General features: G+C 40.4%; 1 protein-coding gene across 1 annotated transcript; it reads right to left on the bottom strand.

Moving 5' to 3' along the window:
* Positions 1–26,137, bottom strand: LOC306963867 (oxysterol-binding protein-related protein 2-like). Its single transcript, XM_079557618.1, has 13 exons — positions 26,040–26,137; positions 15,005–15,328; positions 9,948–10,062; positions 4,639–4,714; positions 4,257–4,391; positions 4,081–4,178; positions 2,099–2,389; positions 1,861–1,950; positions 1,625–1,745; positions 1,414–1,536; positions 1,204–1,327; positions 801–891; positions 1–583 (listed from the first exon to the last, which is right to left on the bottom strand). The coding sequence occupies exons 2-13, from the start codon at positions 15,039–15,041 to the stop codon at positions 481–483; spliced, it is 1,404 nt and encodes a 467-aa protein (XP_079413744.1). The 5' UTR covers positions 15,042–15,328; positions 26,040–26,137; the 3' UTR covers positions 1–480.

The raw sequence follows: 26,137 nt of genomic DNA, 5'->3' as shown, positions 1-26,137 counted from the left end.
ATGGGTACGTTTTGTGAGAGAATTTGACAAATTTTGACAGCTAGACAATTGGGTTTGAGCAAAACTGCAGCTCTTGTGGGGTGTTCCCACTCAGATCAAAGCGTTATGCCTAATCGATGTCTTCTTTCCTTACTGTAACACTTTGTAAAGAAGATGTCGACGCTAAATGTTGTCCAAATGAGCCAGTGACACGACTTTCGACTGGGGTACTCTTTTTTTTTAACATTAGTTCATCCGTTGATTCTCCATCCGTCTTCTTGCTGGATTGCAAGCTGTATGACACCGGTTGAGAGAAGAAGGAAGAAAAAAAAAAAAGGCCTATGTAGTGACATTCAAATAAACGGTTGCGCTCCTCCGCTGGTTGTAATGGTTATTGTGCTCTAGAAGTTCAGTTTTGATGGAGCAAAGAATGCGTGAATTATTATTAGGATCATTATTATTAATATTATTAGAATCTGTCTGTCCCAATGAGGGGGAATCTCAGTAAATGTCGGGGAGGTCCTGGTAATTCCTATTGAAGTACCCTCCGGAGTAGATCCAGTCCTGGGTGCCTGTGTATGGGTTTGTGCCCATCTGAAACCACCTATAAAAGCAAAGAAAACGGGTTACAGCACGGGGCATAACTAATCTAAAAGAGTAAATATTCATTGCTGTTATTTCCTAGATATCATTTGGTTTCTCTACAGCTTGTTTGCTTCATTTTATTGCTCGTTGCTTATCGAGTATGAATAATGCAAAGCGGTGCAAACAGATGTGACTCAATCTGCCATGGACACTTGTTATGCAGAGGTTGTAAATACCTGGTGGACCACTCGTCGTCATTTTTGTTCCTCTCTTTCCGAGCTGCTCTCTGTTTCTCTTCCAGACGCTCCTTCTCTCTGCTGGCATCTTCTACGAACAAACAAAGACCCGAGAGACATGATTTTACCACTGAATGGTTGAGCTTCTATAAACCGGTTTATACAAGTAAGAAGGGTCCCTCAAACAGCACGTATCGAAAGTACGTGCTTTTACAGCCTATAGTCCAGTGCAATGCCTCAATTGAAAGCTAAGACCTTGTAGTTTCTGGCAGGTTAAGCTGTGCCAAAACGACAGCCACCACTAGATGGCAGCACTGCACTGGCAAAACACACTGCCAGTGATCATTTTTCTTTCTGTACCAGATACAGATATTACATTACATATCAATGAGTCTTTATTTACCTATGCTGCCGTTCTCCATGGCTCTAATGTCGGGTCTGAAGCGACAGTCAGTTGGGGCCAAAATGGCTTCCATTCCTGTTTCCAGCTCATTCAAAGCCATTGCAAAGTTAGTGAAGTTGTACATCTGTAACAAAAGGACACAAACATTGGAATTGAATGTTTTTTTCCCCCATAAAACTTGAAAACATTAAGTAAATTGCGCTTGCTCACAGAGGCAGAGTGCGCGGGCCTGGAATCTATCCTCCACAGCAGATTGCTCCCTGGAACCACTGACACAGTCTCCTGCACATCGGGCATGTCGTCTGCATCATCGTCTGTCCCTTCCGGCTCGTCCTGGAAATCCAACATGAACCGCTGTGATCCAATAATCCTCATTTACATTTGCAAAAGGCCATCGTTTGCTATGGACAAAGACACTCACGCTTTTGCTCTTCTTGTTGTCTCCTCTCCGCTCTGATTTCTTATGCGTCTCGTAGGCCTGAGCGTCCACACTCAACATGCACTCTGTCCACTTCCCATAGATCACACAGTGCTTCTTTTTACTACAGACAAGACAAAAAAACTGGTTTATCGAGAGATACTGTATGTATCCACTCAATACAAGCAAAACATGGACGGGAAGCATTTATGTGGTTAAAAATAAAAGGCAGAAAGTACCTTTTGTCCAGGATGTATCCTTCTACTTTATGAAGCTCTTTGCCAAACATCCCACAAGGCTTGAAATTTAACACGCACTTGTCTCCAGTGCTGAAAGACAAATGATGAAACCTGATGAGCAACACAAAGTAATAACCTGGCTAAAGAAAAGACATTGCCTGTATCAACAATAGAGAAACATGACACTTTTCTTTCTCGGCTAAAAATAAGCACCATAACATCGCGACCGCCTTCTCACCTGTGATTGACAATCTCTACAGTTCCGTACTGCTCGATCCACAGTTTCCCCAGGATGATATTGTGAACGCAGCAGAACGGGTTGCTCCAGGTGTACGCTTCGTTATGCCGGAGCAGCTCTAGTGTGATGGTGCCTTTGGGCTCGGCCTCCACGCTCTTGCCCCAGAACTTGAGCTTGGGGTAGATGGATCCGTGGAAGACAAAGTCGCCGCTAAGACTCTCTGCGTGGAAGGCACTGATGGGAGGGTGATGGGACACTTGCTCCGAGATCAGCCGGTAACCCTGCTCCTCCCTGTCGAACAAGCAAAGTCTCAATAATTCAGCTTTCTAATACCAATATTGAAGTGAGGGTTTCTTTTTGAAAAAAGAAACGCTCAAATGCGAATAGAAGATTGTGTGTAAAGTTTTGTCCACACTAAACTGTATATCATGCATAATATTTTATGGTTAAACTTTAGGTTGCATACACTAGGGTTAGGATCAAGGTTCAAGATAAATTAGGATAAGCTCGTCCAAGATTTTTGACCAAGATTTTTGATCGATATTTTTGGCTGATTTTTCCAAATGTTTAGTCTATAATCCTGTCAAAACATAAACACTTGGCCGCTCCATCAATGGCCCATGTTATTTTATTACTTTAGGTGATTCAATCATAGTTTCTGTCCCAGCTTTGATTAGCTGTCGTTAGCATTAGCATGCGGTGGCTAGATCAAAAATACAACTGCAGAGGTTAAAACTGACTAAGTGATTGAATTCTCCAGGTTCTCTGCTTCAAAATGACATGCAGCAGGTCCATATTGACTAAAGTTTAGTGAAACTTGTGTTTAAACAAACTTGAAGCTAACCGGTTTTCATTGCAAAGTTTGTTCCCCTGAGGCCTAGGAAGTTGTGGGAAGACTCGTTTTAAAGCCCTAACCCCAGAAAAAAAAACTCTCAATCCTCATCACTTTCGGTCCCGGGGATATCTGCTTTTTATTGGCACTAGCTCGGCCCACAGCCGATATTGTTAAATCCCCAAATATCGATACCAGTCGACCTCTACCCGATACCATATTGGTGCTGATCCTGGAAAAAAATATGGTATCCGGTATCGATTTAAAATATCTGATATTGAACCTGTTTTGGCTTGTTTTAAAAATACCACTTTCACGCACAAATTAAATTTCAGTGAGTTTTGAAGCCCTGAACCTGGTTATGGTAAATACCACTTGTCTAGTGGGAAATTGCACATGAACCTCTCGTATTTTCCACTGGGAAACAAATTATTTTGATGCCCAATTTACCGAGGTGAGAACCTTTGACGCTTCAACACAGCAGAGAGCAGATATAATACATTCTTATGCCTTTTAGCTGATTTTTATAAAGGCGACACTACTGTATGCATTTAGCCATTTAGTGACTCAATTATTTTTACTTTTCTACTTATTGTCATGTAAAAAAAAGTTTACCGATCAAAGCAGATACAAAGTAGTAGGGCAGCGGTTTGTAGACGACCGTCTCACGTGGATATATTTGTGTACATATAGTGTATCGTTTTGCATTTTTGAAATATTTCACTTTGCTACGACACAAAAGCACTCGTAATTTCCACTTCACAACTGGGAAGGATCATCTTTACCAGAGCTCATGAAGGCAGCATAACCTCCACAAATGTAGCCAGATATTCAGTGCAGAAAAGTCCAGGGATACTCGTTTAATATTACAGTTACAATAGAGCTTATTCATAGAAAACTCCTTGATATGTAACATCTTGTTTGCACCACAACTATATTGATCTCACAATGGAGAAATGTGCTGTTGTAACAAAGAGGACCCTTCAGTTTTTCATTTACAGCAGTGACTTTTAAGAAAGTCTTGTGGTATGGGATACTGGTAGATACTCAAACCCCTGGTATTGGTATGGAAAGCAAATATGTTCAGCATTCATGATACCCATAGTCCAATAACAATGGCAGGCATCAGTACATCCTATTAACATATTACCTGATTAGTTCGTACGTCTCTCCCAGGAGGGGATTGAAAGGTTTTCCAGTTCGGTCCCACTGAGACGCTACGGCCGACACAGCGAAAGCAGCTACAGCCTGGAACATGCAGATATGCACTTTTTACTCATCAGCCGCTTGACGTGAATCAATAGTTCTGCTGAGGAATCCTCGTACCTGCATGCGCTCTATAGAGTCGGGCAGCGAGCAGGCTTTGTTTATGAGGTACGTGTGCTCCATGTATTCTGTGATTCTCTGGAGAAAGCTCAGCGGCTCGTTGAAGGCTATGGGCATCGTGATCTTGGACAATTCCTGAGGGGAACAGCAAAAGCAAAATTAAAGATAATTTGTTTATTCAAGATACAACTGATAAAACAGGCCCGGTCTGTCATGTGAGCCTATTAACTAGAAAAGGACGAATTTGGTAAAAGTCTGAATGCTAATATTTGTCTCTTCTTCTCAATCAAAATCAGTTCATATACTATATAATAATTGTCCATGGACCTAGAACACTACACTAGTATTAATACTTTTACAGTAGAAGCCAGTTACTCCTTACCAGTCCAATACATTTCTTGAGGATACCCCACACATTGATGGTACTTCTACTGTGCATTGGTGCAGGTAACGACTTCCTGGGGAGAAAAAGGGCACATTTATTTTAACATTTGCATTGCTCATCATAGATATGCACACACTTTTTATGTGGCATTTGTTTGTTTGTTTTTATCTTCAACCTGTATTGCAGAGACGAGGTCCAGTTAAAAAAAACAACAACAAAAACACACAAAGGTTTAGAGCAGCCAACTGTACCAGTGACGACACTGTTCAGACTGGTCGCACGTGGCACTGACTTTGATGTTGGCCAAGCTCATATAAATCGTATTGTCACAGTTGTTGATCTGACAAATAAATCTGTACTTTAAATTTCTTAAACACTGCATGAAAAGGTCAGATCCCAGCAGAAACAAATAAGTGGCTGGAATTCTCCAATTTACTTACAGTTTGACCACAGGTGTCGTAAATAACATATACAATATGCATGAAACAGAGACATTTTCCCTACATTTGCACACGCACCAAACCTGCACGCGAGCATGTTGTGTAAATATCCTTTTATGTGTTGAAAGTGTACTTTGAGCTCCTACACATTTCTTTCCAATGTGGTTTTATACTGTAAATGGCAAATAAACAATGTGAATACATTATTGGACACCATGTATATCCAAAGACTGGGCTTTGAATTATCTTGAGTTCACTGAACACTGGGCAAGTCTTGTCAAATCATCAGCATAATTCACTCAGTCATATTTTCAGTAAAGGTTTAAGAGAAAACACCTGAACCCACATTAAGAGGTTTTTAGCAAGTAATGTTTGCCAGGTTGTAACAAGTCTTCTGATTGGCTGAGGACATATACAATACACTAAGCAGCGGGATTTGTATGTGATTAAAATGAAAGTATAGGAAAAGGCTACAAGTCTGACAAAAAGTAAATGTCCACTGAATAATGAAATGATGCATTACAGTAATAATGTAACATAAGAAAATGCTGTGTGTGATTTAAAAAAAATGCACAAATGACTACTTTTACAAGTGCTACTTGTTTTGCACGTGAGCAAATACTTAGTAAAGGACCCCCTTAGTATGTGGTAATTGATAACACAATGCCATAGTGTGAAGGGAAAGTTGGCTTTGGTTTAATGTGGAGACAATACAGCAAACATGTGGTTACTTGGTACTATCATAGGTTTTCCTGTATTTTCGTTTAATTTACACTTGGGCTGCACAAAAGAAAAACAGGCAAGCAACAGAAACCAAAACATATCACAATAGTAAAGTGCTTTTTCTCAGTAAGGACTCGAGTTTTTGGTATGCCATTCAGTCACTCTTCAGTCCTAAACCTTATGAATATTTATTCTGCAAACTTTGGGCGGTTGCTATAGTTCTGTAATAAACAGCGCTGTCCCCATTTCCTGTTTGGTTTCGTATATTTACACATCTTTGTGGTCGCCGTGTGCAATGCGCGGCCTTCAAAAACAATAAGACATGCTTCAAAAACACACCTCTCTAATCGCTCACCAAAACAGATCAAATGTCTCGCAGATACGATCAGAAGAGTGAAGAATGGACGAGTGTATCTAAAATCTGTAAACTCACATACCAGAGCCGCTTGGTCTAAATCTGATATAAGGTGAAAGGTGGGAACACATGAGTGAGAATGCGTGCTTTCGGTGCACAGTTTGATATCTCTGCGAGGACATACAGAAAGTCCCCACGATCAACATTTCTATTAATGTGAATAATGAAGCAAAGCGAAGGTCAGTTTGGAGAAGAAAGAGAACAGTAATGAAAAGTACTTCTGTCCAACTGTTAAGCCTGGAGGTGAATCCATCATGCGTTGGGGCTACATCTAAGGAACATTTCGTATGCAGAATGAAGAATGGATTCAATTAATTGCCAACAAATTCTGGAGGACAACTTAACACCATTTGTGAGAAAGCTAATGACAAAGGTTTCAGCATGGTCTTCGCTTTCTCCTGACCAAAACATCAATGAAGATTTGTGATCAGAGAGCAGTGTGTGCTCTCCGCTCTGGGAGACTTTTGTAAGGAAAAGATTTTTAAAAATTAGGGATGTAACGACCAGGTTGGATTACTGTAACGGCCTTAATGCTGGTGTGAGCCAGGGTGCTCTCTCCCGACTGCAGCTCGTTCAGAACGCTGCAGCTCGGCTTTTAACAGGGACACGGAAACATGACCATATCTCACCGGTTTTAGCTTCGCTTCATTGGCTCCCAGTCAGATTTAGAGTTGATTTCAAAATTCTTCTCTTTACTTTTAAAAGTCTGAATGGTCTCGCCCCCTCCTATCTGTCTGACCTGATTCAGCCTTACGCCCCCTCTCGTGCTCTCAGGTCAGCGGATCAGCTGCAACTGGTTGTTCCAAAAACCAAGCGCAAACTTCGGGGAGATCGGGCCTTCTCTGTTGCCGGCCCGCGGCTGTGGAACCAGCTGCCATTAGAGATTAGACCCAGTCCCTACCCGTTTTTAAATCTCTCCTAAAAACGCACCTTTTTTCTCTGGCGTTTAATGCAAATTGAGGTTGCCTGCTGTTGTTGTTGTACTTTTTCCTCATATTTTTTACTGTAAATATTTGTATCTGTTTCTGTGTGCGGCACTTTGGCCAACTGTACAGTTCTTAAAGTGCTTTATAAATAAAGTTGGTATGGTATGGTATAGGGATGCACCGATACCGATACCAGTTTCGGGTATCAGGCCAGATACCACATGTTTGTACTCGTACTCGTACTCATTCATGAGGTCCCGATACCAGAAGCCGACACCACTTGACGTGCGGCCAAATAGCAACAAACTGGAGATTTCTTTAGTGGAAATACAACATTTCACATAGAGCTGACTTTATTACAAATACACTCCCTAAAACAGAGTCTGTGCTTGATTTACCTGAGCTAAATGTTGTTAGTGTTGCAGTGTGGAGTCTGCAGTGTTTACAAGATATAGGCAAATGTTACTAATGTTGCTAAACTAGCCACTAACTCGCGGCTAACAGTTTTGGTGATTCTTACGCCGTTTAATGCCCAGGGGCTTATTCATCTGAAAAAAAAAAACTAACCCAGCGACTAAAAAGTACTCCAAAAATCCAGAAGTAAAAGGTGAAGAGAGACCATTTAGCTACAGTAATAAGTGACATCTCAATACTATTGTTAAAAATACATGAATGAATAAAGCACAAGCATCAAGTAGCTTTAGGACACGAGTTGTTCTGTCTATGATGGACAGTGCAATATAAGTAAAAAAATTATATTGAATGAAATAATATGAAATCTGTACAATTTTGATATAATTTCTCTTAAAGGGGGGGGGGTGTTATGCAAAATCGACTTTTTCAAGCTTTACATCATGTTATAGAATAGAATAGAATAGAATAGAATACTTTATTGTCCACCATGCACAATGATGGCAGAAATTTGTCTTATTGTGTCATTCCCTCATTAAAAACATGCCTGAAGTGTTGCCTTGGCACATTCACATATTTTTGAGTGATCTGTAAAAACTCTGATGGCGGCCATTTTAGGGATAGGTTTGCCTGAGTCCTCCTAGGAACGCCCCCACCTCCTGGAGACGCCTCCGACCAGCCAAGTAACCAATCACTGCTCCCCAGCAGAACCCCCTCCCCACTGATGCCACAGACAGCGTGTGGAGGGGGCGTGTCGGAAAGGGTCAGAGGTTCTTAAAGAGACAGAGGCCTATTTCAAGACATTCACTACAGCCATTTTGAGAGAGCAATTTTATACAAGACAGTTATTCTAATTTACTGCATTTACAGACCAACAGAAGGTTTGGTCATCATTGTAGTGTGCGATAGACTGGTGCTATGTGATTGAAAAAAGCATAATACCCCCTCTTTAAACGTGTAGCTTACTTTACTGTAGATGTAAATGAGTAAATTAACTAATTACTAACCGTCTGCTGTGAAAAAGTAAGTATGTTGAAGAAAATGCCTTGTACTCGTATCAGTATTGCCAAGTACTTAAATCAAAGTACTCGTACTGGTTTTAGAAAAAGCGGTATCGGTGCATCCCTAAAAAAAATCCCTCTTACTAGAATTGAAAGACTCTTGGCTGTTTAAGCTGTGATACTTCCCATATTGGGAGCAACGAGGCATGAACTCTGGGCCCAAACTTCTGCTGTGGCCTTGTTTTATACTTTAATGCTATTTTGAAAACACAAAAGATGGAAATAAAAACAGTTTTTTTTAATTATTATTATTATTTTACGGTCGGGAATGTCTCATCTGTAACTTCATGCCTTTTGGAGGTCATTTCATATTTCCCTTTGCTTCATTATTCACATTCTGGAGGTACATCCACATTCACTCCCCACTGTAGGTTCAGTAAAAAACAAAACATAAAAATGACGTTATTTCATTACATGATACACTTAAATCAGTCGAAGTAAAGCGGCTGTGACAGGATGCACGTCAAGCATAAACATCTGCAAACATTTGTGGTGTGCAAACAATCTCAAATTCAAGATCTAAATTTCATGACGTAAATGTGTGAGGCTGTGTTGTCAGAACAGAAGAGGTTCAAAAACAATCTTTCACTTCTGGGCTATGAAAACTGCTCATGCACAGTGTATTTTTATACTCCTTGTAGTATTGAGTATTTTACAGAACTAATTGTCTAAATACTTTACAGTTAACCTTTTAATGTTTTTGTCTGTTAGTGTAGTAATGTAGCAAAACAAGAAAACAGGTCAATAGTCTAACTGTGGCCCTGGTGGCATTTAGGCTTCTTGAGGTACTCTGGGTGACCCACAATTTTACACTATATTCACTGCAATTAGAGATAAGCTCATTTATGCTGTAGTAATGCATTTAAAACCTTTTACACCCAGTTCAATTTAGTCCGATTTCATTTGTGTTCATTGATCTGGGCCTGGTGGTGCTCACAAGATCAAATGTTTTATGAGGTGGTACTTCTTGCAAAAAGTTAGAGAACTGCCGCCCCAATTCATTTTCTACACCATGGAAAGTAAGACATAATCTCAATACAGGTTTCTTTAACTTCAGCATATTGATTCTGATAAACAGCACTAAATCAGACCAGTTGAATTGACTTTTCAGTTGTTGTTGTTTTTGTGTGACCTGAATTAGTTTTTATGATGGGTGAGCAGTTTGCATGTTTACATTCCTGAAATCTTTTGCCCAATGTGCCTTTACATAATCCTTGTCCTAAATTCAACAGCTGGCTCATACACGAGACATATTTCTCAACGCCCTTCACTCGGCCGCCAGTATCTGTCTGTGTGTAAACTCTCAAGCCGCAGGAGAATGTCGTCGTACCTGTGTTTCCTGATGCCGTTCTCCTGTGGAACCACACCATTGTTTTTCGGAGACACCTCCGCGTCTTTGAAACTGGCCTCCGACGCGCCCTCACCCGACTCGTCTGAGTCCAGGCCTAAACACAGAGGAAAATGGACAAAAGAAAGAAGGGATTTAATAAAATTATAGTAATAACAGGATAGGATCAAACTTAAGCTAAAACAATATCAAAATAATAACTTGGTTAGCCGCAGGATCACCACTCTCTCCCCTCCTCTGGCTCCGCTTTGCCGTGCAGCTGTTTCAATAGCTTTAGTGAAATTATGTGATACGAGTGTTTGGGAGCTGCTGCTGTTTTGACTACAGCAATAACCCACAGTAACCTCAAGAGGCTAAGGTTTTTTTTTTTTCTGTCTCTGGCATTTGAGTGATCAGAATTGTCTAACCTTGCAATTTCAAGTTCAGCTGCAACAGATAAAAGGTTTCCATGAAGCAGATTCAAAAGTGTTTAGATAGATGCCATGTGATTCCATCCCGGACTTATTGTAGTCACGTGGCTGTCCCCCAGAGGTAGATAACTGTGTATTGTTCTTATATGGGGCAATTTGAGCAGGAATATGTTGTCTAAAAGTCTAAAAGTAACACGACTTCCTTCACTCGTCATTTTAGCAGTTTTATGCATTTAAATGTATCAAATATAAAAATCAAATCGCAAGGGCAGCCACAGGAGAAGATTCAGTGAAGATTACTGAAAAGATGCTGCTTGAAACACAACTTCAGGTACGTTTTTGATGAGAAAACAACATTGTAACCTGGTAGAAAACTTTGCATAATACCCCCTCTTTAAAATAAGCTAAACAAACATTATGTAAAGCTCCTGTAGAAGCAGACTGCAAACATACATTTTCATAATTGTGCTGAAAAGGGGAAGCTATTAGCCATGTGGTAAGTGCTGAGTGGGTTTGCATAGAGCTTTGCATCAGTAACTCTTGGCCCAGTTTGAATGGCAAATGTTATTGATCGTCCTAAACGGTTGACTCTGCCTCTTCATAGGGAAAAAAGCTGCTCTCAGCCTGAGATCAGCTGAACTGTGTTCTGTGTGCTCGTATCTGAGGCTAAAGGGCTGAAGAGATAACCTGCAACACCTACAGATAGCTTTGGGTTGTGTACCCTGACTCAGGCAGTATGTACAGTGGGGGAAAAAAGTATTTGCTCAGTTTCCCATAGACTTTCTATTGGATTTTGGCCAAATACCTTTTTCCCCACTGTATGTTGCTTATGTTAACACTTTTTGGCTAAACATTTGCTCACGTTTCAATTGCAGCCTGATGTTTAAAGCAAGTGTACCCATATACGATTAAAGGTGACACGGCGGGAAAGCATTTGTTAATACTGTGATTACGCCCTTGGGTGTCTCTACAAAGAGAATGAGGAACATTCAGACCAATTTCTGACAAAGCTTCAATACTAATCAATTAAAAATAACAGAACACGCCTGGACAATACCAGAGCAGCAACGTCACACAATTCTGACCTTCTTATCCAAACAAAACTACCTATACCCGAACAGGAGTTCAAGAGGGCCACTCCTGTCACCCACACAGCTTGTTTAGGTGGAGCAGGGTGGAGCTGAGCCGAGAGCAGGTCAGCAATGGATTAAAACAGGCCCATTATAGTTGGAAATGGCTCTGCAAGCACACCTACGACATCAACAATGACGTTGGTTCAAGACATTGGTTCAATTCTATAATAAAGGCTGGGTTTAAATCAAGAGAAAGAAGGAAGTTAACCACAGTGAAATATGTTGTTGGTGCAGTTACAATAGAGATTAGTCATGTATCTGTCCAATTTAATCATTAGTCAAGCTCAATGTAACATTTATATTTGGTGCATATATGAATATTTCTCACACGTCACAGCTTTATGACTTCACTCATTTGCTGGAGAACTTTGAAATAGTATGAAAGACTTTGAACGTGCAAACACAATTAAGCCTGTTAAGGAATATTAAACGAAATATATTTTCACAATCTTTTCAGATAGAAAGTCATTCACGATTGATTTAAATATATAAGCAAGTATTTTGATATAAGGACTCTAAACATTTCCCCCCCATATTCTAAAAAAATAAGTTGCGGAATAATCACAACAAAGTTTTGTTGTTATGTTTTTTGCTCCTTGTAGTTTAGACCAGTGGTTCTCAACCTTTTGGAGCCGCGACCACCATTATAACTGGTAAAGGGGTTTGTTACTACAAACAACTAATTGCACTCTGGTACAATGTGATTTTATTTTCAGCTTCTCTGGAAAAATGAATACTTCCAAACTTGTTTAGAAAGTCCACTCGGAACTGAATATTCATTACAAAAATTTAAAAACAAAATATCGCTTTGCAATGTATCGTAATATGTCATTGTTGTGATGCTCAACTCAGTTGAAAAGTTAAAAGGGTTTCTACCCGTTTTGGTGCTACTTGGTTTACACAATATTTTTGCAATATTGCAATTAAAGTTTAACATTGTGCAGCCCTAAAATTAGGATCGCTCACACCCAAATATTCTCTGCAGTGATTCATGGGAAACATTGTTGTGGAGAACAATTACCTAAATATTTCCAAATATAAATTCTTATTTACATCAGTAACTAGGCGTGTGTTTCTTATTTTTGTGCGCTGTGTATGATTGCTATAATTTACCTCGTCATCATCATCATCAACGACAGAAGGAAAATTCTGGAGGCACTACGTCAGTACACTCTATGAAACCAGTTAATTTGGAGAATCAATATTGTTCACAGAATTATTAAAATTGCAAACTTCGTAACAGACTTCTAACGATATACAAAAACATGATGCGAGTTGGGTCTGTTAGGTGTGAATAATGGATGTTCTGGTCAGCACCCGTCTGTCTGTGTTCAGTAAAGCAATGGTTACAACAGCCTCATTATAATATTTTATTATAATGGCACGGTAGCACAGCGGTTAGTGCTTGTGCTTCACAGCTAGAAGGTCCGGGTTCGATTCCCACCTGGACGGGGCCTTTCTGTGTGGAGTTTGTATGTTCTCCCCGTGTCTGCGTAGGTTTCCTCCGGGTACTCCGGTTTCCCCTACCACCTGTACAATAGGCCAGGATGTTTGAGAGTGTGTTTGAGAGTGCGCATGGGGGACGACGGATGAAAATTAGCCTAAGGCTACAATCCGGTGTGGCTTGTTCATTAACTTGCACTGTCCCTACCAAATAAACTATAAATAAATTAATTAATGACTTCAAACCACATGCAAATGAGAGCTATTGTCGTGTCCGGAGGAAGCAGCGGCAGATACATCACAGCAGGGACGCTGCACAGGAGATACATGTTTGGTTAGGTAAACTTAGGTTAGGTAAGCTTAATGATGTTTTATTGCAGTGGATTATCAAGCATTAGGACCTAACGGCTTTAAATCTAATGATTTAAAGAAGTAGTAATGAACAAGCAGCAACATTTCCATCTCCAGGCGCTCATACTGAAAAAGAACTTGATGACTGGCAGTGTCCAATTTCTGTACGGGCTTAAAAAATTACAATGTGCCTGTCACAATGTGCTGTGACAGGCACATAAGATAGTCTTATTAATAATCCAAATTTAATAACATTTAAACCATGCTTTGGTTCTGATTTAGTTTAGTTTTTTAATTTATTAGTTGTGAAATGAAAGCAGCTTTGTTATAATCGCTGCAGACATCATGTGAAGATGAGATGGCAGACTGCATTATTAAAGAAATCATCAGACACAAGCAGCCGCTCGGGTTGCACTGAGGTTTCTTTAATAGAGAACATTAGGGCCAGGGCCACTACAACAACATCATCATTGATTATAATGTCTCTGCAACATCGAAACACTATTTAACAGAATTTACACCAACATCAAACCAACTGATTTGGCCACATCTGCAGGCGGTTTAAAAAAAAAAAAAAAAAAAGACTTCACAAAACTAGACAGTGACAGAACTCTCCTTGCATTTCTGAGAACTGCAATCACATAAGCAACCTTGAGCTTTCAAGGATTCAAGGAAAACATGACCTCACTACATTTAACTGCAACAAACCGTCAGTTCATTCTAGGGCTGCAACTAACGATTATTTTGGTAATCGATTAATCAACCGATTATTTTTACGATTAATCGATTAATCGCTTAATCGCTTGGCTGTGAAAGGTGCATGGAAATTGTATTTTTTCCATTTTTTTATCACATAGAGCTAAAGTGACGCCGCTTGAGGACATGTTGATGGAGTAAACTTAAAGTAAACGTTTGTACAAGGCTATTTGTGCTAATTCTGCTTTCTGATTGGACGAGACAAAGACAGATATTTATGAAATTTACAATGTACAAAACACTGCAGACCCTCACTTTAAAAAACAAAGTAGGTTTTCATCCAAAATACATAATTTTCATGTCTTTTTTGCTCTACTTTATTCTGTGTTTACTAGAAAACGATTAATCGATTACTGAAATAGTTGACAACTATTTTAGTAATCGATTAGTTGTCGATTAATCGATTAGTTGTTTCAGCCCTAGTTCATTCAATAATTTGCTTATGTATATGAGCTGATTCTGAAACTTTTGAACCAGAAAAAAAACCCAAACAACCATCACAGACTAATCTAACATACCAGACATAGTGGCAGAGACATGAAGAGGCACTGCAATGGTGCAATTTGGTAACGATCTTGATTCTTTGACAGAAAAGTGTGCTGCGACTCAAAAACCATTGAAAAGCATCGGTTTAGCTCATCACAATGTGTTCATCTGTCCAAATAGGGCCGGCAGTGTGCGATATGTGGTATTTATTTGAACTTATTGAAACAAACATAGGTTTAATAGATACAATTTCTGAAGATAGACAAGAGATCCTTTTTACTAAGCCTCAACTTAGACAACAAATATTTTTCCCTCCAGTACCGTTCCATCCTCTGAAGTTTCCAATGTTTTTCCTCCTAAGAATGTAATTCCATGTTTGGCAAAACCCAAACGACTCAATCTGCTTCTTCATACAACGCAATCTTTTACAACAACTCAAAATCACACTCGTATCACTCACCTGTGACGGCGTCAAAGAACTCGTCCTCATTGTTCATTTTCTGGAGTTCTGGGGCGATTGTTCGGGCAGAGCTGGACTTTTTAGTACATGATCCTTTTGGTCAGAGGTCGCTCAGTTCCTTTTGGACCACGACTTTGAACGTCTAGGCCTTTTATGAAGCTGCTCCCCCCAAACGAGAGAACCAAGACGAGGCCACACGATATCCCAAATGTAGCCTATCACACTATCCCACAACTGTCTGGAGCGACGGGCCAATCAGAGGAGCAGGAGGAAGCAGCAGAAGCAGCAGCTCGTCTTTGCTCTGGTCTTGCGTGGATCAGTCACCTGCAGAGACAAGACAACTCAATTCAAAACATCTTCAAGCGTAGACCTAAACCACTTCATCTTTGCAATCTCCAGCTCTACCTCCTTCGTACCACCATGTTCGCTGCTCCAGTCGTTATCTTTTTGCTGAACCATTGGACTGATTAACTGCAACTTTCCAAAGTTTCCAAAGCTTTAGTTTGCACCGAGAATCATTAAGCAAACATGTTGCCACAACCATTTATTGACTGAACACTTCCACGTTGTTGTGCGGTACAAACAGAGAGGTGAAAGGTCCGCCAAGCTTTGCATGTGGTTATGGTGTTTTGCCCATCATCAACATCAACCTTCGGATTAGTGGTAATAAGTAATACAGTGCAGTAATACAGGCTGTGCAGTTTGCGTCCAAATCGGTGGATGCAAACTGCACAGCCAAACATCTGGTATATATATAACCAGAAGACTCTTAAGCTCAATAATCATCTAATTGTCCTTAATAACAATGTTGATATTGATAATCAAAACAAGTGTCTCTCTCCGCCTATCTTTACTGCGGTTTGTGTAATGGCTTCTTTAAGCCAACGTCTATGCGACCATTAAGTTCCATTACCCTTTGTATTCCCTTCATGTTAGCCTGGCCTGATCTCGTCACGCCTTTAGCACGCCTGCACTTCGAACCCCAATGTGCGCAACTGATATGGGCTAAAGAATAGACACTAGTAGATAATAAGACTGCTGGCAAACAGCCACCTCTTCCTTGTGCTGCTTTTGGTTCTGTGCCCTTTATATCCAAAGACTATGTGCAGGTACAGCTACTACGGATGATGGATAGTTAACAACCTTGAGATTTTAGTCACAATTGATATTTAACTTACACAGCCAGGTGGAAATGAGTGGACAATGTTGACTAAATAAATGCAGTCCAGTTTTCCAGTCGGCATTGCATAACGTCGCTCTGCTCAAGGGAAAGAGTGACTTCGTAGACCTTGGTTGTTGGAAAAGTGTCAGTCAGCCTGACAAGGGCACTGGGGAATTAATGAATACTATAAATGTACAGTGAAGCAAAATTTCATCCAAATGCTTTATAAAACTGCTAATGCATTATTACAGGACAGAAGATGTACGGCTTGCACTGGGACGTTTCCGACGGTCAGCAAGAACAATGAACGTTTCATTTAGAATCTGCTGAGCTACAAGACAATAAAACATCAGTGTTACAGTGGGGAGTCCAGATCACAGTCCTCTTAAAAGCTGGGGCTGTTTGACGCAGAATGGATGATATGGTTGTAAAAGCTCCAATCAAGAGGATTTCTTTGTGCTTGGCTGGTCAGAACCAAGTCTCCTCTCCTGCGCCACGGAGCCAGAGGTCAATGCAGCACGGGCCAAGGACAGCAGGACATAAGACATTAACATTACTAACAAGATCAAACTCTTCAAACACAGGTTCAGTGTACAGTGATGTACACATGATTATGTAACTGCTGGATGTGGCAGACACACCGATCAGAAGAAATTGTCTCTGGTTTCTTTGTGGTTGATAAAAATAGTACTGTGTGTTTCAGAAGTTACTTGAGGCTGTTCAATAAGGAAAAGGAGCTGTGGATGCTGTCTCGCATATTCTGATGCTGCAGATCCAACCAACTATGGGCCTTAGGCAGAATAAACACACCAAGAGAAATAAATAGAAAAATCAGCGCGCAAGTAAAAAACAACTGACAGGCAATGGTATAAAAAAGGAAACAGCCATGATTAAAAGTGACAAGTTTGAGAAGTAGTAACCAGCTTTGCTACAAGGATCAGGGAACTTGTGTCATAAAACTAAGGCTGCAAGATTACCGTAAAAGCAAAACTCTTGTGTTTTTTCAGTAAAAGTAATCAGACATGTTACTATTTCCAAACCAATAATCAGATTAAGATAACCCATCCAAGTCACTGAGTTACTATTTTTGTGATTCCTTTAGTAAAATTATATTTGCTTTCTTCTTGCATCTTGGGGAGTGACGTAAAGTGTACGACAAGTCACGTTTTCAGCATGAAACCAGTCGTGGCACAAATGTAGGCAACAATGGAGGGAGGAGAGATGTGCGATTTAATATAGTTTTATATAGTCTCTATTATTTATGAGTTTGTGTCAGTCTTGTTGATGTACTTCCAATAAAGTGAATATTGGCAAATACGTTCGGCAAATATTCAGGTGGTGGACGTTTGTCGGCAGCTGCTGAAAGCAGGAGTAATCAGAAATCAAGTTAGTCAAGGCAACTGTGGAAACACTGCTCGCCAATATTGGGCCTTGTCACGTAACCCGCTAACTGTGTAGTTTAGACGTCAATAAAGAATTCTGGCATCAGTTTAGAAGTTCTCAGTTTGCCATTCGATTTTTTGTCTGGGGCGATGCAGGTTTAAAATTTGCACGAAGAACTGAGTGTTGATTTTTAAACTGCACATCCACTTGGAGTGACTTGCAAGAAAAAAGTTATTATTCAGCCCTACAGTAAAACATAAGCGTTTTTGGTTCAAGACAACACACGGCTCTTCTATCTTCATTTCCAAAGAAATCCTGTCATCTTTAAATGTTGTATTTGAGAAACAGTTCCTGGGAAAACTGGCCTATTTTTCAGCCTGAGGATGCTCCTAGCATAAGCTTATTTCTGTGTAAATGGAGGTTTCTCCCAATGCTGCTAGTGTAAAAGTGTTAAGTAAAGGACATATAGTAGTTTGTTCGGAAACTGTTGCTTCCCAGAAATAACTGGCAGATTACTCAGACAAATTGATTATGTAAGATTCAAGAGTGATACTCCAATGAATGAATCCCATTGAACCATTCATAGTTTCAATAACCGTGACCGTGAGACCACCCATCCTCGTCACAGTATTGACACACATTGAATCATCCTTCTTTACTGAACACAACTGACAAATTTCAAAACATCCTATTATAGTCTAGTAAAAGTCACTGCTTCTCCTCAACTCATTTGCCTTGTTATACTGTAAAGTACACCATCTTCCTGTGTGTGGCAACTGAACTGATTTGGAAACACTTTGTAGAAACTATGTCAATAAAAATGGGCTTTGAGAATTGCGGCAGCAGGTTGTCCCACTTCAACATGTTTGCTAAAGAGCACGCCCTACTTCTTAAATCGGGCATCTTTCTTTGTAAGTAATGATGCAAACAGTGTCTCGTCATGGGAGCGCTGTGATTGGCAGGAGGAAACATCGGCAGTCGTGGTGATTGGCTGCAGAGAACCTCAGATCATGCTGTGATGGTGTCTCCCAGTTGTTACGTAAATGACAGGCTTGAGCCAAGGACACACCTCCACACTGAAACTCAGATATTTGCGCAAGGGAAGTCCCGCACTGGAGTGGTTTACAGGACTGGCCATTCTCAGATACATTTGCTATGAACAAATTGCCAATATAATTTATTACATAAGTCTCAAAGTAAGCATCTGATCAGCAAAGCCCTTGGACTGAATGAATTGATGAAAAAACCTAGTAGATTTCTGCAGCCCTTTTTGGTCACTCAAAGTCACCCTACGCTGCATTATTTACTTCTACAATGACACTTCGCAGGGGATAGACATGAAAAAAGTTGAACTGAAAACTATTTGCACACAAATATTACTTTCTATTGAATTTTATGATGTGAAGAATGTTCAGTCTGTTTTTTACAGCTACTACTTTAGAACTTTTGGCCTTAAACATTTTTTGTAGGAGAACCAAAAATAGCGTATGGATAATATCCCTATGTTTGATGATATGACAAAATGCAGTGATAGTTATACAGCCCGAGGCACCCTTCCTCGTTTTGTACACTTGTGACCAGAGCAGCAGCGCAAGTAAAAAGAGAAAAAAAAGTACAAACATGCTAACCAGCACAGGAAAGAGATTTTAGTCACGGGCAGCATAAGGGTGCATTAGGTCTGGACCTTCGTGGAAATCTCCATCAGTTGTACACCACAGTATGGAGGGCGTTTTGAGTGCGGAAGAGCCTGTCACCATAAATTCACAAGCTGCAAACATTCTGATTAACCATACCATGTGAAAGATGCTAATTTATGACTAAAGGTTGTCATGATAATACACTGACAATGAACAAATAAGAAGCTTAAAAGTCTCAGTAAAACAAAACATAGTTACATACCATGCGTTAGTTACTCCTCTCTGATCCAAGGAGTTTCTTAGTAACACGAGTAACCACAGCACAAAGGCACCAAGACTGAGACTGAAATGAAACAACAACAACAACAACACACCTGTTTCTGTGTGAACTGTGCCGCCTCTCGCTACACACCTAAAAGCTTTTTCATCAGCTCCGTCCCGTCGACAAACATTGGCCCTTTTTCTAAGGTCAGTGACGTCAAGTGCCTTTTTCTTTTTCGGCAGATCAGACGATTAATTAACCCAAACCCAGACAGATAAAGAGGCTTCGCATCCGGCAGGGCATCAGTTGTGAATTATTTGGCAAATAAATCACTGCAGTCAGCGGTTAAGAGATAGGATGTAACCATCTAAATCTATTACAATTATGTGAAAGGTTTAAATTACAGTAGAAAATCAATACTACAATAATGCCCATATGTCAAGCAATTAAATTAAATTAGAGGGACAACAGGGCTCATTATTAGCAATAATGCATGCAATAATGAATGCATGTCATAAGATATCATAGGCAAACATTCCCTTTAACTGTGCTGAAAGACTAGATTGTCTCTGCACAAATAAAACGTTCCTCCTATTTACAAATCTCAGTCCACCGTTGCCATTGCCAAAATTAAACCTGATCATTTATATCCAACAAGGTTCATTATCATGCTTTAGTTTACCTGCACTTCCCCAAAAATGTGCCACGTTTTCCTACTCAACAAATCAAGCAACATAGGCTTAAACAATGCTGCGTTGTAATCTGAATCCCAGCAATAACCTGAAAAAGGAAGCAATACAACTCGAGCGATCGATAATTCAATCGGTCTGTTCAATCTACAGTCTTGTTTCCATCTCCAAATCAGATCAATGCTTCTCTGTAACATTAATAGATCCGTCCAGCCCTGGGGCTTATAGACGCAGACGCACGTCACAAGAACATTACCAGGACCCATTTCAAATGTCAGTGCACCACAAATGTCTCCTCATTGGAGAATCATAGCTAGTATGAAATCAAATCTACTCGAAAACGCAGTCACAAGACCGACCTCTGTATCTGCGGGCTTCAAGTGGCTAGAACTTTCAATGGGTCACTATGACACCTCCGAAGCTGCAAATAAAGACCATGCACTGAAGCACTGAAAACAACTGTAAAGAGTGAGGCGTTAAGATGGGGTTTGACCTGCTTCGGGGAGAGTTAAAAGGGCGTCTTGGGTGTAGTAAAAACCAAAAGGCGCAAAAGCGTAGCCAGAACTAACGCAAGTTGTTAAATAAATTTACAACAGCGAAATGTCTTTGGCCTTTGATGGAGGACACTAAGTTAACACACTCAAGAAGTCCATTATGCAGTTTTCCCCCAGTAGCTGTGGCAATACCAGCTGCAAATATTTACGCAGTTCCACAAGTTTTCGGAGTAAAGTATTTCAAAGTGTTGCATAGCCCTTGAGCCATATGGCTTCCTGGAAAAGGTTTGGGTTGACGAGAAGTGCAGCGCCCAAGGCTCCATCTCTTGGGCCAGGGTCTTTGTCAAGGGTATTTGCTGGAGGGATTAGCCTGCTAGGACTGTTTTGGGTTGGTGGGGAGAACTCAAATGGTCACAGGAAACCCACCAAGACAAGAGTAGGACAAACTCCACAGGGAAAATCTTTACATTTTACATAACTTTTCTGTACTTCTAAGTTCTAACCAAAAAAAGCTCAAATACTTTTTTCAGACAGCTATGAATCAGCCTAGTACTATGACATGTCGTATCTGGTTCTGTCGACTGCTGGCTTATCCCCAATCTCACAAAACTCTACACTCTCTCTGGCTGTAAAGCCCATCTGTCCAGGGCAAACCTTTTAGAGAAATGCTGAGTTCAGTCTGACTAAAGCATGACTCAGCGTCGGACCGTCAGAGCGAGCAGCTGAAACAGAGCTAGTGTAGTACTATGCACCGATTGAGAATTCTGCAGCAAAGTCCACCTCAAACTCAAACAGGACACTCCCAGAACACCTCATGCACATGAACCACTGAGACGAGTTCCACTGGATTCTTATGTTCAGACAAGATGTAGAGGTTCAGCATAAGAAGCGGAGGAGATAAGAGGCGAAAAATGGCAACAAGACATTATCCACATTTTAACCCTCATTCACTTTAATGCGGGCATTTTCAACAATCTATAACACTACTCCAGACTCAAACAAGCTGCAACGGTTGCAGCTTGACCTTTTTGAGACACCAAAAAACGACCACAAGCACACCATATGATGATTTCTTGACATCCTCCACGTAGTGAAGTCTGGTTCATCATAGGGTTGTGACGATGGACGATATCATCGTCCATCGTGATGGATGAGCAACATCAGAGAAGAGAAAGGGGCGCGGTGCAGGAGGTACGAGGTTACGAGCACACGGACCGGGCGGCGCATGGAGCAGCTTCAAAAACATAAGCTACGACGCAAACTTCTAAATATTGTCCCGTTCACCCACTGTTTCTTAAACATTACATTAAAACTGAGCAAATGCAAATAATAAGCTTCGATTTACATTTGTATTAGTGTGATAAGAGCCTTGGTATTGAGGAGGAGTTGATGCTCTGAATAAGTCGTTCTCCTCTCAGACTTTACGCACGAGTTTTAACACATTTCTTTTGCAAAAGTTGTGTTCCGTGACTCTGTTCAGTTTAGATCCATTTATCCTGCAATCTCACATTTTCCTAACATACATAGTAATATGCAGCTTATATATAGGCTATGTAAATGTCTTTAAGAAAATGCTTATAATGAGAAATGGACGATATCATCGTCCATCACGATGGTTCACTGTAAACATCGTCAACGACCAATTAAGGGGACATCGCCCAACCCTAGTTCATCATCAATCACGTCACACTGAATAAAAATGACAAGAGTGGGCGGCGGCTTCTGTCGTCTGTCCGATTGTTGTGGCAAGGAAATGTAAGCTAACCCGATGTTCGTAATGAGGAAATTAATGTGGACCCTGAGAAGAATAGTTATAGCTGTGGGAATTACTAATGGGGATTAAAAGATAAACGTAGGGTAATCAAACTGACTGAGCAAGACAAATGTTTAAAAACATTGTACAATTAGGTTAATTTCTTCTGCCATTTACAACCATGTCAACATATCTATTCCTAGAAACCTTTATAGGAAGTGTCTAGCAAAACCTAGCTGTAATGTAAAGTTTCACAGTATTAACCACAACAGTCAACTTCAGCGTAACTAATATTGTGTGACATAGTGCCTTCTCTCTCTCTTGTGAACATGAAGTCCATTGGTGAATGATGCGGTTTCATAACTTTGGAGACAGTGGCTGTGGTAACTTACAAAGGGGGGTAATTAAAGGGCCTTTGGGAGGAAGACAGAACAAAATGACAACAAGCTGAAAATCCCAATAGAACTCACACCATGTTAGTGATGAGGCCGACTTACTATATCGGCTACATACAACAGTGGAGAAAGAAAAGTTGTGAATCGAAATCTCAAATCTGTAACACGTTGCATTCAAGTTGTAGAAATAAGAGGAGGGGGGGCAGGAACCAATGTCACTCTGCAGGAGGGCAAAATTAAAATGAAAACATCCACAATAGAACTTAGGGCTGGGTAATTAATTAATCAATTATTATAAAATCATGATTTTAATAAAGGTCGATCACGATAATCGCGTGGTGCGTTTTAATCGAGGAGAATTGGCCAGTCCTGTCGCATTCAGGAAAAATATATGGACGCACAATGCTGCAGCGCCTGTCAGGTCAATCCCAGGGATATTTGGCCCAAGACAAACAGGAAGCACAGGATGGCACATGCGGAAGCCAAAGGAGAGGATCTGGTGATTTTACGTGCAATCAGCTACAAATGTTGTGCTAACTCGTCTAATGGGCAAAACGAAAACACATGGGGAGCCTCAGAGGACCAGGACATACGCACGGGGATGAAGAGTTTACCTTCAAAACGATCGATCTCTATTTGGACCATGTGGATTTGTTTTGAGTTTGCAGTGGTGGATTAGCTGGACTTCTAACAGTGAATTGTTAGTTTGATAGTCTTTTTTTTTTTATTAAGTTGTTGAAGTCGTGGCCTTTTGAGGCTAAACTTGCACTCGTTGTCTTTTTCTGACATTCTCCAAACATTCCACTTTTTTGCGTCTCCGTTGCAGATGTTTGTTGTGAGGTGATGATGTACTGCGAGTTTGTTTTTGCTGCCGAGTTAGCTGGAGTTTTCAGTTTGGCCACAGCATCCGTCTCGTCCAGAAAAGACCACATTAATTGAAAATAAATCGAAAATCGAGATTGATCAATATGGGGAAAATAATCGCGGTTCTTTTTTTTTTCCAGAATTGCCCAGCCCTAATAGAACTAGATATTATTCATGGATAAGCTCCATAAAACTGATGTTATTTACTTTTGGCAGCTGTTAACTACGGAGGATGGAATATAATCGCATCACGGTTTTGGAAAAGAAGACTTAACAGTGCTGCTGACAGAGAGGACTTTGAATGTTGTGTCATTCTTTGTTTCGTGTGGATGAGTGACCACGACACAGGCGACAAAACATCTCAATTTCAATCTTTAACAATAACTGGTGCTTTGTCAATTATTGTACAATTTCAAAATGGCTGTTCAGAAGTCAAATAAAGAATGACACTTACTTTAGAAACCACCAAGCTGCAAATGGGCTGTTGGAAAATAAGAGAAAATCTGCCCGTGTATATTTAGGTGAATGGTTTGAGCACTAGAAAAAAAGACAGAAAGATTAGTTTGAGCCTGGTCTCACTATTATGACTATCTCTACAAATGAAAACCTCAGGACAGTAACCCCCACCTCCCTTTAACATATGTAACTGGTCAGACTGGTCTCTGTTGGCTCTCTGAGTGGCCTCCTTCCATTGTTTGTGAATTGGTTAGTCCCGGAGATACTGCTCCTGCTGCGGGGCCTATATTTTGAGTCTAGGTCTGTGTCACAAACCAAACAGAAGACGAACAGGACCAGGGACATTCCCACTCAGCTTGTTCCACGGCTCCACACAATGTAGGGCTCAAATAATAATAATCGCAATTGAAGCCAAATCAAAAAGTTAGCAAATCGCGAGAACTGCTGTAATTTAGGTTGCACAATAACAGCAAACAACAAAGTCTCCAGAGTCCCCTCAATAAATAAAGAATGCAAACCCTAGACCTGAACAAACATATTCCATGCAATGATGATTGTTTAAGTTTTGTTTTGTCTTTTCTCAAATAGGTCCAAGCTTTTTTAGTACATTTCTGTTCTAAAATGAAAAAATGCTGAATCCCAATCATTCGAAGTTTTTCTTAGTAGTGTCATTGCCAATAAAAGCAACTAGTCACATTTAGTTAATGGACTTTCACATATTTTACCGCCGAAGTTGACATATTTATATAAAATTCTTAACTAGTTTACAACTAATTTGCAACAAATGTACTTGTACAGAAAGACAGGCATCAACACCAACTCGCCCGTGTCCCACTATTACATAATGCATAAGATAAGACTCAGTACATACTACACACACAGATGAACAAAGGGACTGTCAAACTGCAGATAAAAGAAAAATAATGCGGGGTATGGACACCATTCATGTAAGTAGCACATTATAAGGGCCTCAATAGTCCACCCACTTAACAGCAGTATTTTATTAATATCGATATGAAACAAACAACACATTCTCTCGCACTTTATATCATTTGTTTTCAGCAATTATTAATAAAAATCACACCGTTGCATATTTCAATTTTGGCATGGCTAAAGGCTAGCTTTCTACATTACAAAAGGTCCCATGAAGAAATCCAGCCTGCAGCCAAGACAATTGTATGGTTTCCACAAAGGGACACATGTTTGTACAGCATTCCCTTAGCGTAACATCACGTGCAGGTCTGGCAATTTCTCCTAAAAAGGTAAAATTCATATGTCGACGAATGACCAATGACAATGAAATAAGAAAAAGAAAAAAGAAGGAAATATCTTCAATTCAATCTGAACCAGGTGTTCCCTTAATGTTTACACTCTGTGTCCGAAAAATTCCACCGACGCCCACTTTTCATGTCCAATGTTCACCGATTTTAGGTTTATTCTACCAATCGATCCACGTCCCCACCTTGTTTCTTGTCTTTTTAAACAATCCTCTGAAGATTAAAAGCCAACTTCTCCCCCAAAACATCCAAAGCAACGACTGATGTTCCTCCCAAAGACACACACAGCAGCAGATCCCCAAACGCTGCGCTGCTGCTGCAACCCTGGGCATCTTTTAGCGTAACATTAGCAGCAAAAAAGAGGACAATTTGGCCGATCGCACTACGGAAAAGAGGACAATGAGAGTGGATAACATTAAGATCCTTTAATGGTTATTTTGGCAGCTGGCTGTCAACGCAAAACAAAAGCAAACCCAACTCTGACAGGACGCCGAGCCCGCTTTGACAGATAGCGTTAGCATTAGCGGGCGGGCTACATAAAAAAGAAGAAGGCTAACTTGACCAGAGTAGCTTAGCATGTCCTGTGTTTAAAGGGTACATTTACGGAGGTAGGGGGTGAGTAAAAATAATCAGTTTGAATGGTTTTAACCCTCAAAACCTTACCTCGGTGCAGCGTGTACGCGTTGATCCAAGTCCAAAGGAAAGATGAAGGGACAATCTGCACAGGAGCCGAGCGCTGACACAGAGGCGGAAGACGCAAG

This window comes from Gobius niger (genome assembly GCF_951799975.1).
Source record: "Gobius niger genome assembly, chromosome: 6".
Taxonomy (NCBI): domain Eukaryota; kingdom Metazoa; phylum Chordata; class Actinopteri; order Gobiiformes; family Gobiidae; genus Gobius; species Gobius niger.
This window is presented reverse-complemented; position numbering and strand designations above follow the sequence as displayed.